Source organism: Pseudophryne corroboree, chromosome 7 (genome assembly GCF_028390025.1).
Source record: "Pseudophryne corroboree isolate aPseCor3 chromosome 7, aPseCor3.hap2, whole genome shotgun sequence".
In the NCBI taxonomy this organism is placed as follows: Eukaryota; Metazoa; Chordata; class Amphibia; order Anura; family Myobatrachidae; genus Pseudophryne; species Pseudophryne corroboree.
Window position 1 is genome coordinate 428,802,101 of NC_086450.1, and position 13,953 is coordinate 428,816,053.

Below are 13,953 nucleotides of genomic sequence, written 5' to 3' on the forward strand. Positions count from 1 at the left end.
ATCCCAGTGTTCTTGTCACAATATATATATATACCGTATATACACACATATATATATATATATATATATATACATACATACATATACATACATATACATAACATATTAAACTATTAAACATGCATACATATATATATATATATATATATATATATATATATACACACACACACACACACATACATACAGTACATGTATATATATCATATGTGTGTGTGTTTATATATGTGTATATATGTATGCACATGGATATATATGTACTATAATTAAAATAGTAAACTTTTATTAAGCACTTACAAGTGCCACCAGGAAGACAGCAGGCTGCAGAGGACGCTAGACAGCCATTAATAATACTCATGCAGCAAAAAAAATATATATATATATATTTTGGTGGAGGGGGGGTTTCTGGGTGCTCGGAAACCCCCCCTGCATGCGCCACTGAATGGGGTCTATTCATGAAGCAGTGAAAAGTGTTGAGAAGTGAGCCAGTGGAGAAGTTGCCCATGGCAACCAATCAGCCTTGAAGTAATATTTATAATTTGCATACTGTACAATTGTACGCTTCTCCACTCTTATCAAAAGTTTTACACATGTAAATCTTGGTACAGTATTATAAATAGCTATAACTTTGCATAGTAATAGGAGAGAATTAGACAACATAAAATTCTGCAATCACCACACAGATATGATCCCTGGGAATACATGGGCCTAAAGGCCTTTATAGTTGAACTGTTTTTCCCACATACCTTCTGTTGTATATTTATTCTGCAAGCATGTTGTCATAAAATCAGCCACAGCCATTCGCCTCGAATCCGGCAGGCTTTGGAAAACACTAGTAAATGCAGTTACACTGCAAAAGAAGAGATTCCATTATAATGTGTTTGTTACATTGTCCTACAGTGATGGCACCATTTTGGTACAGAAGTTCATAGGGAACATAGGGGGTAATTCCAAGTTGATCGCAGCAGGAAATTTTTTAGTAGTTGGGCAAAACCATGTGCACTGCAGGGAAGGCAGATATAACATGTGCAGAGAGAGTTAGATTTGGGTGGGTTATTTTGTTTCTGTGCAGGGTAAATACTGGCTGCTTTATTTTTACACTGCAATTTAGATTGCAGATTGAACACACCCCACCCAAATCTAACTCTCTCTGCACATGTTATATCTGCCTCCCCTGCAGTGCACATGGTTTTGCCCAACTGCTAACCAAATTCCTGCTGCGATCAACTTGGAATTACCCCCATTGATTGTAGAATAACATGTCTGATGGAAATGTTCATCTCCACGACTGCTTTCAGGAATAAAAATATCAAGTACAGTAATTCAAACAGACTTTCCGAGCAACAGGCCCCCCTGAGGTAACAAATCACAAAGGGCCTGTTTTTGAGTTGAGTGTTTTTTATCTTCTTCTGCGAATCCATCTAAATTACTCTTGAGATTGAGAGGCACGGTCTCAGAAATGTATTGGATGTTCCTTGGAGGTAAGACTATGCGGATGCATGAAGATGGTCCAGGTTATGGGTGTATTATGTGAATGTCGCAAGCGTGCCGCTGAAGTGATTGTGAAATCAGACACTTAATTGCTCACATTTGAAGCCCATTCTGACAGGGGGGTAAATTTACTAAGGTGGGAATTTTTTTTAGAACTGGTGATGTTGCCCATAGCAACCAAGAAGCAATGCTGGCAAAAGATGCACACACTGAGAATCAGGCCCAACGTATTTAAGAGGCATTTGTTGAAAGGACTGTCCAACACATTGGGGTTTATGCAGTGGCATATCTATAATGGGTGCAAAGTGTGTGGTGCACACTGTAACCTGGATCTAGAGGGGCCCAAACTGCACCTATTTTTCCAATACTTATCTCTCCGGAGTCCCGCGGCAGTGACACTGACTCTTAGCACTAGTTGGTGTGCAGGTCCCAGGGAAAATGGTGTGTCGACCATTCTTCTGGCATTTTACGCATGTACAGTAGGGAAAATCGACAAGAAAATGTCCGCCATGCCATTTTCCCAGGGACCTGCGCACAACCTGGTGCTCATAGTCACTCTCACTGCCTGCTAGTGAGGAGGGGGCCCGGATGGAGGCTGCACACGGACCCCTCTTCTCTTAATACTCCCCAGGAGATATGCATCAAGCAGTGAAAAGAGTGGAGCCAATGGAAACGTTGAACATACCAACCAATCAGCTTTGAGGTAGCATTTACCAAGTATATTCTATAAAATTATAGATACAAGCTGATTGGTTGCTATGGGCGACTTCTCCACTTTTCATTGCTTGACATATCAAACCCACTGTTGGTTGTTTTCACTTTGCCTATCTTTGGCCTGTTGCTTTTGACTTCTCAATATTGTTTATGGCTGTTTAGACCCAAACTATGCAGGGACAACAAAATTCAGTCAAATTTGTCTGACTCTAGGGCAGTGGTGGCCAACCCACGGCTCTTTCATCGGCAGCAGGCGTCTCGGTCGGCTCCCGGCCACCACTGCCCGACACAGCCTGGCACACACGTGACTCTGGTGGAGGTGTCAGTCTTAAATTCGTCACCAGCACTGTGGAGAGCATGTGTATCTGGCACTATGGGGCATGTGTATCTGGCACTGTGGGGACATGTGCATCTGGCACTGTGGGGCATATATGTAGCCTGTCACTGTGGGGCATATATGTAGCCTGGCACCGTGGGGCATATGTGTATCTGGCACTGTGGGGCATATATGTATCTGGCACTGTGGGGCATATGTGTACCTAGCACTGTGGGGCATATGTGTACCTGGCACTGTGGGGCAAATATGTACCTGGCACTGTGGGGCATATGTGTATCTGGCACTGTGGGGCATATGTGTACCTAGCATTGTGGGGCATATATGTATCTGGCACTGTGGGGCCATGTGTATCTGGCACTGGGGGCATGTATATCTGGCACTGGGGGTATATATGTATCTTGCACTGTGGGTGCATATATGTATCTGGCGCTGTGAGGCACCCAGTTTTCGGCGGTTTTATATGTATGTGGCACTGTACTGGGGCATTATATGTATGTGGCACTGTACAACATGACTAAAAACGGGCTTATGACACAAGGTCATACTCCTACAAACGTCATACCGAAAGGTGTGCGCAAAAAAGGGGAGTGGCTTTGTGCCAACAAGGCCACGCCCCCATTTTTGCACGCGCATAATAGTGGCTCTTACCCTTGACCACAGATCTTTCCTGGCTCTTTTGCCTCTGACTGGTTGGCCACCCCTGCTCTAGGGCCTTGAACTTATTTAGAGTACAACTGGTTGCTTGGGTTCAGTATGATTTACAGACGGACACAATACCGATAGTCATAATCGCGACAGCCATTGACCAACAGTCAATATACCAACATTCATTATGCCGACATCTTCAAAATACCGACATAGTCAGAATACTGACACAAGTTTTTCTGGTTTTTTTGTGTCAATGTGGACATAGGTCGACATGGACACTGTGTAAGTGTACCATGTCCCCTTGCATGGCTCACTGCACACTATTATATTCCCCCTCTAGGTCCACTGAGATGGTAAAGTATGAACAAGTCTGTTTTGGGGCAAACATTCCTTAAAAATGCATGTCGGCATTTTGAACATGTCGGTATAATGAATGTCGGTATTTTGACCGTGTTGATATTTTGACTGTCGGTCAATGGCTGTCGGGATTATGATCGTTGGTATTGTGTCCGTCGGCAAATCAACTGCTACCCGGCTGCTTCAATATGGTTCTGTTCCTGGGCTCGCCCAGCTCCTGGAATGGCGAACCTCAAATTTTCATTGGCTGCTCAAAACTGAAACTAGCAGGTGAAGAGTTCCTATTTGTGGTTTAAAGCTCATATACGCAGTTCAAAGATTGTATTTGCAGTTCAAGCTCACATATGTGGTTCACATTTGAGGTTCTTAAAGACTAAATAATAAACTATCACTTGTTGTCCTGTTATGCAGAGAAGACATTATATAATATTCTAAAAAGACTTTCTTTTACGTGAACAGTGAATGTTAAAAAGTTGCCTGTTTGGGTGGAAAACTGTTAAACATACAGTACTACACAATGCAGCCATTAAACTCCAGCACGCTTGGACATTGCTTGCTTACATTTCATTATTATTTGGAGTTTGAGAATTTGCTACAAATGTTCAAACTTGAGAACAGGTTCAATGAACCAACTTTGAGAGCAACTTTGAAACAATTTTTCTCTGACGTCCTAGTGGATGCTGGGGACTCCGTCAGGACCATGGGGATATAGCGGCTCCGCAGGAGACAGGGCACAATAATAAAAGCTTTAGGATCAGGTGGTGTGCACTGGCTCCTCCCCCTATGACCCTCCTCCAAGCCTCAGTTAGATTTTTGTGCCCGACGAGAAGGGTGCAATCTAGGTGGCTCTCCTGAGCTGCTTAGAATAAAAGTTTAAGTTAGGTTTTTTATTTTCAGTGAGTCCTGCTGGCAACAGGCTCACTGCTACGAGGGACTTAGGGGAGAGAAGAAAACTCACCTGCGTGCAGGATGGATTTGCTTCTTAGGCTACTGGACACCATTAGCTCCAGAGGGAGTCGGAACACAGGTCTCACCCTGGGGTTCGTCCCGGAGCCGTGCCGCCGACCCCCCTTGCAGATGCCGAAGTTGAAGAGGTCCAGAGGTCCAGAAACAGGCGGCAGAAGACTTTCAGTCTTCATAAGGTAGCGCACAGCACTGCAGCTGTGCGCCATTGTTGTCAGCACACTTCACCAACAGTCACCAACTGTCACTGAGGGTGCAGGGCGCTGGGGGGGGGGCGCCCTGGGCAGCAATGTATAATACCTTTTTATGGCTAAAATACATCACATATAGCCCTTGAGGCTATATGGATGTATTTAACCCCTGCCAGATCTCACAAACTCCGGGAGAAGAGCCCGCCGAAAAGGGGGCGGGGCCTATTCTCCTCAGCACACGGCGCCATTTTCCTGCTCAGCTCTGCTGTGAGGAAGGCTCCCAGGCTCTCCCCTGCACTGCACTACAGAAACAGGGTTAAAACAGAGGGGGGGGGGCACTTATTTGGCGATATGATTACATATATAAAAATGCTATAAGGGAAAACACTTGTATAAGGGGTTGTCCCTGTATAATTATAGCGTTTTTGGTGTGTGCTGGCAAACTCTCCCTCTGTCTCCCCAAAGGGCTAGTGGGGTCCTGTCCTCTGTCAGAGCATTCCCTGTGTGTGTGCTGTGTGTCGGTACGTGTGTGTCGACATGTAGGAGGACGATGTTGGTGAGGAGGCGGAGCAAATTGCCTGTATTGGTGATGTCACTCTCTAGGGAGTCGACACTGGAATGGATCGCTTATTTAGGAATTACGTGATAATGTCAACACGCTGCAAGGTCGGTTGACGACATGAGACGGCCGGCAAACAAATTAGTACCTGTCCAGGCGTCTCAGACACCGTCAGGGGCTTGTAAAAACGCCCATTTACCTCAGTCGGTCGACACAGACACAGACACGGACACTGACTCCAGTGTCGACGGTGAAGAAACAAACGTATTTTCCTTTAGGGCCACACGTTTCATGTTAAGGGCAATGAAGGAGGTGTTACATATTTCTGATACTACAAGTACCACAAATAAGGGTATTATGTAGGGTGTGAATAAACTACTTGTAGTTTTTCCTGAATCAGATAAATTAAATGAAGTGTGTGATGATACGTGGGTTTCCTCCGATAGAAAATTATTGGCGGTATACCCTTTCCCGCCAGAAGTTAGGGCGAGTTGGGAAACACACCTTAGGGTGAATAAGGCGCTCACACGCTTATAAAAACAAGTGGCGTTACCGTCTCCAGATACGGCAGCCCTCAAGGAGCCAGCTGATAGGAAGCTGAAAAATATCCTAAAAGTATATACACATATACTGGTGTTATACTACGACCAGCAATCGCCTCAGCCTGGATGTGCAGCGCTGAGGGGGCTTGGTCGGATTTCCTGACTGAAAATATTGATACCCTTGACAGGGACAAGATTTTATTGACTATAGAGCATTTTAAGGATGCATTTCTATATATGCGAGATGCGCAGAGGGATATTTGCATTCTGGCATCAAGAGTAAATGTGATGTCCATATCTGCCAGACGACAGTGGTCAGGTGATGCAGATTCCAGACGGCACATGGAAGTATTGCCGTATAAAGGGGCGGTCCATCGGACCTGGTGGCCATGGCAACAGCTGAAAAATCCACCTTTTGTTACCCCAAGTCACATCTCAGCAGAAAAGGACACAGTCTTTTCAGTCTCAGTCCTTTCGTCCCCATAAGGGCAGGCGGGCAAAAGGGCCAGTCATATCTGCCCAGGGGTAGAGGAAAGGGAAGAAGACTGCAGCAGGCAGCCCATTCCCAGGAACAGAAGCCCTCCACAGCTTCTGCCAAGTCCGCAGCATGACGCTGGGGCCGTACAAGCGGACTCAGGTGCGGTAGGGGGTCATCTCAAGAGTTTCAGCACGCAGTGGGCTCACTCACAAGTGGACTCCTGGATCCTACACGTAGTATCCCAGGTGTACATTGGAAATTCGAGACGTCTCCCCCTCACAAGTTCCTGAAGTCTGCTTTACCAACGTCTCCCTCCGACAGGGAGGCAGTATTGGGAACAATTCACAGGCTGTATTCCCAGCAGGTGATAATCAAAGTACCCCTTCTACAACAAGGGAAGGGGTATTATTCCACACTATATTGTGGTACTGAAGCCAGACGGCTAGGTGAGATCTGAAATATTTGAACACTTACATACAAGCGTTCAAATCAAGATGGAGTCACTCAGAGCAGTGATAGCGAACCAGGAAGAAGGGGACGATATGGTGTCACTGGATATCAGGGACGCTTACCTACATGTCCAAATTTGCCCTTCTCACCAAGGGTACCTCAGGTTCGTGGTACAGAACTGTCACTATCAGTTCAGACGCTGCCGTTTGGATTGTCCACGGCACCCCGGGTCTTTACCAAGGTAATGGCCGAAATGATGATTCTTCTTAAAAGAAATATGGACGCTTTCCTGATAAGGGCAAGGTCCAGAGAACAGTTGGAGGTCGGAGTAGCACTATCTTAAGTAGTTCTACGACAGCACGAGTGGATTCTAAATATTCCAAAATCGCAGTTTTTTCCGACGACACGTCTACTGTTCCTAGGGATGATTCTGGACACAGTCCAGAAAAGGATGTTTTCTCCCGGAGAAGAAAGCCAGGGAGTTATCCGAGCTAGTCAGGAACCTCCTAAAACCAGGAAAAGTATCAGTGCATCATTGCACAAGGATCCTGTGAAAAATGGTGGTTTCTTACAAAGCGATCCCATTCGGTAGATTTCACGCAAGAACCTTTACGTGGGATCTGCTGGAAAAATGGTCCGGATCGCATCTTCAGATGCATCAGCGGATAACCCTGTCTCCAAGGACAAGGGTGTTTCTTCTGCGGTGGCTGCAGAGTGCTCATCTATGAAAGGGCCGCAGATTCGGCATTCAGGACTGGGTCCTGGTGACCACGGATGCCAGCCTGAGTGGCTGGGGAGCAGTCACACAAGGAAAAAATTTCCAGAGAGTGTGATCGAGTCTGGAGACTTCTCTCCACATAAATATACTGGAGCTAGGGGCAATTTACAATGCTCTAAGCTTAGCAAGACCTCTGCTTCAAGGTCAGCCGGTATTGATCCAGTGGGACAACATCACGGCAGTCGCCCACGTAAACAGACAGGGCGGCACAAGAAGCAGGAGGGAAATGGCAGAAACTGCAAGGATTCTTCGCTGGGCGAAAAATCATGTGATAACACTCTCAGCAGTGTTCATTCCGGGAGTGGAAAACTGGGAAGCAGACTTCCTCAGCAGGCATGACCTCCACCCGGGAGAGTGGGGACTTCATCGAGAAGTCTTCCACATGATTGTAAACCGTTGTGAAAAACAAAAGGTGGACATGATGGCGTCCCGCCTGAACAAAAAACTAGATATTGCGCCAGGTCAAGGGACCCTCAGGCAATAGCGGTGGACGCTCTGGTAACACTGTGGATGTACCAGTCAGAGTATGTGTTCCCTCCTATGCCTCTCATACAAAAAGTACTGAGAATCATAAGAGGGAGATGAGTAAGAATGATACTCGTGGTTCCGGATTAGCCAAGAAGGACTTGGTACCCGAAACTTCAAGAGATGTTCACGGAAGACCCGTGGCCTCTACCTTTAAGAAAGGACCTGCTCCAGCAGGGGCCTTGTCTGTTCCAAGACTTACCGCGGCCGCGTTTGACGGCATGGCAGTTGAACGCCGGATCCTGAAAGGGCATTCCAGATGAAGTCATCCCTACCCTGGTCGAAGACAGGAAGGATGTAACCGCAAAACATTTTCACCGCATTTGGCGAAGATATGTTGCGTGGTGTGGGGCCAAGAAGGCCCCTACAGAGGAATTCCAACTGGGTCGTTTCCTACATTTCCTGAAAACAGGACTGTCTATGGGCCTAAAATTAGGGTCCATTAAGGTTCAAATTTCGGCCCTGTCGAATTTCTTCCAGAAAGAACTGGCTTTAGTGCCTGACGTTCAGATGTTTGTAAAAGGGGTACTGCATATACAGCCTTCTTTTGTGCCCCAGTGGCACCTTGGGATCTCAATGTTGTTTTGAGTTTCCTAAAGTCACATTGGTTTGAACCACTCACCACTGTGGACTTAAAATATCTCACATGGAAGGTGACGATGCTATTAGCCCTGGCTTCAGCCAGGCGTGTGTCAGAATTGGCGGCTTTATCATATATAAAGCCCTTACTTAATTTTTCATTCTGACAGGGCAGAATTGAGGACTCGTCCTCAATTTCTCCTTAAGGTGTTTTCTGTTTTTCACATGAACCAACCTATTGTGGTACCTGCGGGTACTAGGGACTTGGAGGACTCCAAGTTACTTGACGTTGTCAGGGCCCTGAAAAATATGTTTCCAGGAAGGCTGGAGTCAGAAAATCTGACTCGCTGTTTAGCCTGTATGCACCCAACAAGATGGGTGCTCCTGCTTCTAAGCAGACGATTGCTCGCTGGATTTGTAATACAATTCAGTTTACACATTCTGTGGCAGGCCTGCCACAGCCAAAATCGGTAAAAGCCCATTCCAAAAGGAAGGGGGCTCATCTTGGGCGACTGCCCGAGGGGTCTCGGCTTTACAACTTTGCCGAGTAGTTACTTGGTCAGGGGAAAACACGTTTGCTAAATTCTACAAATTTGATACCCTGGCTGAGGAGGACATGGAGTTCTCTCATTCGGTGCTGCAGGGTCATCCGCACTCTCCCGCCCGTTTGGGAGCTTTGGTATAATCCCCATGGTCCTGACGGAGTCCCCAGCATCCACTAGGACGTCAGAGAAAATAAGATTTTACTTACCGATAAATCTATTTCTCGTAGTCCGTAGTGGATGCTGGGCGCCCATCCCAAGTACGAATTGTCTGCAATACTTGTACATAGTTATTGTTACAAAAATCGGGTTATTCTTGTTGTGAGCCATCTTTTCAGAGGCTCCTTCGTTGTTATCATACTGTTAACTGGGTTCAGATCACAGGTTGTACGGTGTGATTGGTGTGGCTGGTATGAGTCTTACCCGGGATTCAATATCCTTCCTTATTATGCACGCTCGTCCGGGCACAGTATCCTAACTGAGGCTTGGAGGAGGGTCATAGGGGGAGGAGCCAGTGCACACCACCTGATCCTAAAGCTTTTATTATTGTGCCCTGTCTCCTGCGGAGCCGCTATATCCCCATGGTCCTGACGGAGTCCCCAGCATCCACTACGGACTACGAGAAATAGATTTATCGGTAAGTAAAATCTTATTTTAACATATCTAACAATTACAGGTTGAGTCTCCCATATCCAAAATTCTGAAACACAGAACAATCCAAAATCTGTAATTTTTTTGTGATTTACTGAAATAGTGACACCATGACGTTCTGATGGTTCAATGTACACAAACTTTGTTTAATGCACAAAATTCTTACACTTGGAAGTTCCAGGACAATGACACACTGGCATTCGGGGTAACAGAACAATGGCACACTCACACTTGGGGTTACAGAACAATGTCACACTGACACTTGGGGCAACAGAACAATGGCACACTCACACTTGGGGTTACAGAACAATGTCACACTGACACTTGGGGTAACAGAACAATGGCACACTGACACTTGGGGTAACAAAACAATGGCACACTGACACTTTGGGTTACAGGACAATGGCACACTGACACTTGGGATTTCAGAACAATGGCACACTGACACTTTGGGTTACAGGACAATGGCACACTGACACTTGGTGTTACAGGACAATGGCACACTGACACTTGGTGTTACAGGACAATGGCACACTGACACTTGGGGTTAGAGAACAATGGCACACTGACACTTGGGATTTCAGAACAATGGCACACTGACACTTTGGGTTACAGGACAATGGCACACTGACACTTGGTGTTACAGGACAATGGCACACTGACACTTGGTGTTACAGGACAATGGCACACTGACACTTGGGGTTAGAGAACAATGGTACACTGACACTTGGGTTTACAGAACAATGGTACACTGACACTTGGGGTTACAGAACCATGGCACACTGACACTTGGGTTTACAGAACAATGGTACACTAACACTTGGGGTTAGAGAACAATGGTACACTGACACATGGGGTTACGGAACAATGGTACACTGACACATGGGGTTACAGGACAATGGCAGTCTGACACTTTGGGTAACAGAACAATATTACAATGTAATCTGATGCTGGAAGTACAAGATTCACTAACTGAGAATGTAGGATGTATAGCATTCTGGTTGTGGAATTACTTACATGGTCTTAAACAGTGTGCATGGAATGTCCAGTGGTACGTAACTCAAGAAGGTGGAATTAATACTTGTAAACAGCACGGTCAGATTTGTTACCAAATTCTGGCTCACTGATGTGGGAAGAGCATTCAGTAGGGGGAAAAAATTTTCTGCAGCAAAATTTAGCATGACGGTTTTCACTGTTGGAGTTAAGATCTGAGATAACATAAAAAAAACGACAGTGTCAAAACGAGATTAATTGAAGATGAAGAAAATTATGCATATATCAACTTTCTAGGGATTTCCAAGGAGTTGTCAAGAAAAAGTATTTTATATGAAGTAGTGGTGAGAGACCTATATATCAAACTCTCTTCTAACTAGAAGTTTGGGAAATATTTGTGTTAATTTTTTTTTTTTTTAGGCAATCCTGTTGTCGGTTAATATTCTGACCTGTGATGAGAGGTGTATTAGGCTGTACATAAAGGTGGAAGAAGCGTCGTAGTTCCCGGTATAACTGTTCAGCACATAACTGACTGCAGTGACATTAAAAATAATGTTAGAACTTGCACACGCAGATGCCGCCTGTTCGGGGGTCACCTTGTCTAGTACAGCAATCTAGAAAATAAACATAGAAAGAAAATTGTATTAATCATTCCAAAAGCTACATCTATTTGTCTGAATTATTGTCTACACAAATCCTGAATGATTTAATATACAGATGTGTTCTCCTTGCTGCAGTCACGCTAAACAGCCCTTGACTCCATAGCGCAGAGCATCTTTTTATGTGGTTTTCCATGAAAATGTGTTTCAGATGCAAAGTGATGTAACAGGACGCACAAGCAGCTTCTGTTGATTAAAGTGATATGCATCATGATTATATTCTCTGTGTAATTGTGGCTCTATCTGCATCCAAAATGCCACATTACAGTGTGTTCCAGGAAAACACTGTAGTATAGCATTTTGTATTCAAATTCAGTCACAATCACACACAGAATATATGAATGCTATACAAAAGCTGCTAGTGCATCTTATAACATTACCTCGCATCTAAGACTCATTTCTACTGAAAAAAAAATGCGAAATAAACGCTCGGCGCTACAGAAGCACTAGCGCACGCAGTGGGAGTTTCCGAGCACCCAGAAACCCCCCCTACCACCGATGCATCGCCGTAAGTGAGCGGTTTTGGGGGGGGGGGGGGGGAAGGGGGAGGTGGCGGAGAGACGGATTAGCTATGTCAGTGACGCTGCAGCTGCCTCCTCCGCAGCGAAGTGCCGTAGTGCAGAGCTCCTCCTAGGTACTGTACTGTAGTTCCTATGGGCTACTGGGGCTAGAGTGTTGGCCGGGTGACACGCTCTAGTCTGTCCTGAGTCCCGAACGTCCATCACTCATCACCGGGATCCTGCTGCTGGCTGCTACATAACATGCGTACACTGGAGAGTGATGCAGGGGTTTGCTATACACCTGCTGTATTGCTTATAATGTTTGCATATGATCATGTACTGCATATATAAAAAATATACAAGCAGACACTAAGGGCCTGATTCAAAGAGGGACGAGGCTGCATCCGCTCTAGTACCCACTGGTAGAGTTGCAAATGCTAGTTTCAGCTTTCTACTTTGTGCATTAGGGTGCGCCAGGGAGTGCAAGTCCTGAGATGACCATTTGTTGCACTCCTGCACGCAGTAGCAACATCGGTGCTTCTAGACAGCCATTGGCGCACCATGGCATCCACCATCAGCACTCGCACCATCGCCAGCCTACGGTAGGTGAAGTGTCTCCATCTGAACATGGCCTGTGCTATGTGTCTGTGAATGCAGGCCGCTTCCACTGACATGCCCACATAGTGGAAACATATTGTGAATACTTCAGGCCACCTCCCGGTCACTGCTCAGGAACATCCATTGTCTGACTACTCCATTTCTGATACCAGCGATCCTGTGCCTGCTAGCACCTGTGTGTGTACAGGAGAATGCATGCACCGAAGGGGTTTCAAGAAAAATATGCACAGGCGTGGTAGCAAACAAACTCTCAACTGCACCAACATTGGCATCACATTCAGTTAATGTCCAACTCTGAATCGGACCTTGGCCCTCATTCCGAGTTGTTCGCTCGGTATTTTTCATCGCATCGCAGTGAAAATCCGCTTAGTACGCATGCGCAATGTTCGCACTGCGACTGCGCCAAGTAACTTTACTATGAAGAAAGTATTTTTACTCACGGCTTTTTCTTCGCTCCGGCGATCGTAATGTGATTGACAGGAAATGGGTGTTACTGGGCGGAAACACGGCGTTTCAGGGGCGTGTGGCTGAAAACGCTACCGTTTCCGGAAAAAACGCAGGAGTGGCCGGGGAAACGGTGGGAGTGCCTGGGCGAACGCTGGGTGTGTTTGTGACGTCAACCAGGAACGACAAGCACTGAACTGATCGCACAGGCAGAGTAAGTCTGGAGCTACTCTGAAACTGCTAAGTAGTTAGTAATCGCAATATTGCGAATACATCGGTCGCAATTTTAAGAAGCTAAGATTCACTCCCAGTAGGCGGCGGCTTAGCGTGTGTAACTCTGCTAAATTCGCCTTGCGACCGATCAACTCGGAATGAGGGCCCTTATTTGTGTGGTTCCGTGCCATCATTGGTGACCATCAATGGTTAACCCATCGGTGGCCATCTCTACTTAGCATGTCTGACTTTGCATGTAAAGTTTGCATGCGCCAGGCTCATCTATATTGCTATCTTATGCTAAACAAAAGCGGGAGTTCCTATAGCAAACACGCACACTTCATTACACTGCCCTGCAAACCACACATGTAACTACAAAAGTGCTTTTCTTTATAATAAAGCATTGTTAGAGATAAATATTCTACAGTATATACAAAAAAACAACATAACTACAGTATACAAAAAGAACTACTATATATTACTGCAACATGCACATTAAAACACCAACACTCTGCTCTTCACAGAAAATCTCATGAAAAAAGTGCTCTTCATTAGCCAGATTTCACAGCTATATATATTATTATGCATGAAGGTGGGTATATCAGAAGTACTGCACTAAATTTTCACCTTCTTAAATAAAAATAAATACCTTTAAAAAAGTGATTGGTTTTGTTTTTCGTCACTTCCTTATCCTCAAGGTTGTAACTTGGATATTTAATAA

General features: G+C 45.5%; 1 protein-coding gene across 1 annotated transcript in view; it reads right to left on the bottom strand.

The window, feature by feature from the left end:
* Window positions 1–13,953, bottom strand: part of LOC134943827 (uncharacterized) — a 67,749-nt gene that overhangs the window by 39,772 nt on the left and 14,024 nt on the right. Inside the window, exons 12-14 of the mRNA XM_063932436.1 lie at window positions 11,248–11,412; window positions 10,823–11,013; window positions 747–850 (exon numbers count right to left, since the gene is read on the bottom strand). Of these exons, the coding sequence (XP_063788506.1) occupies window positions 747–850; window positions 10,823–11,013; window positions 11,248–11,412 (460 nt within the window). The remainder of the gene's footprint in view (window positions 1–746; window positions 851–10,822; window positions 11,014–11,247; window positions 11,413–13,953) is intronic.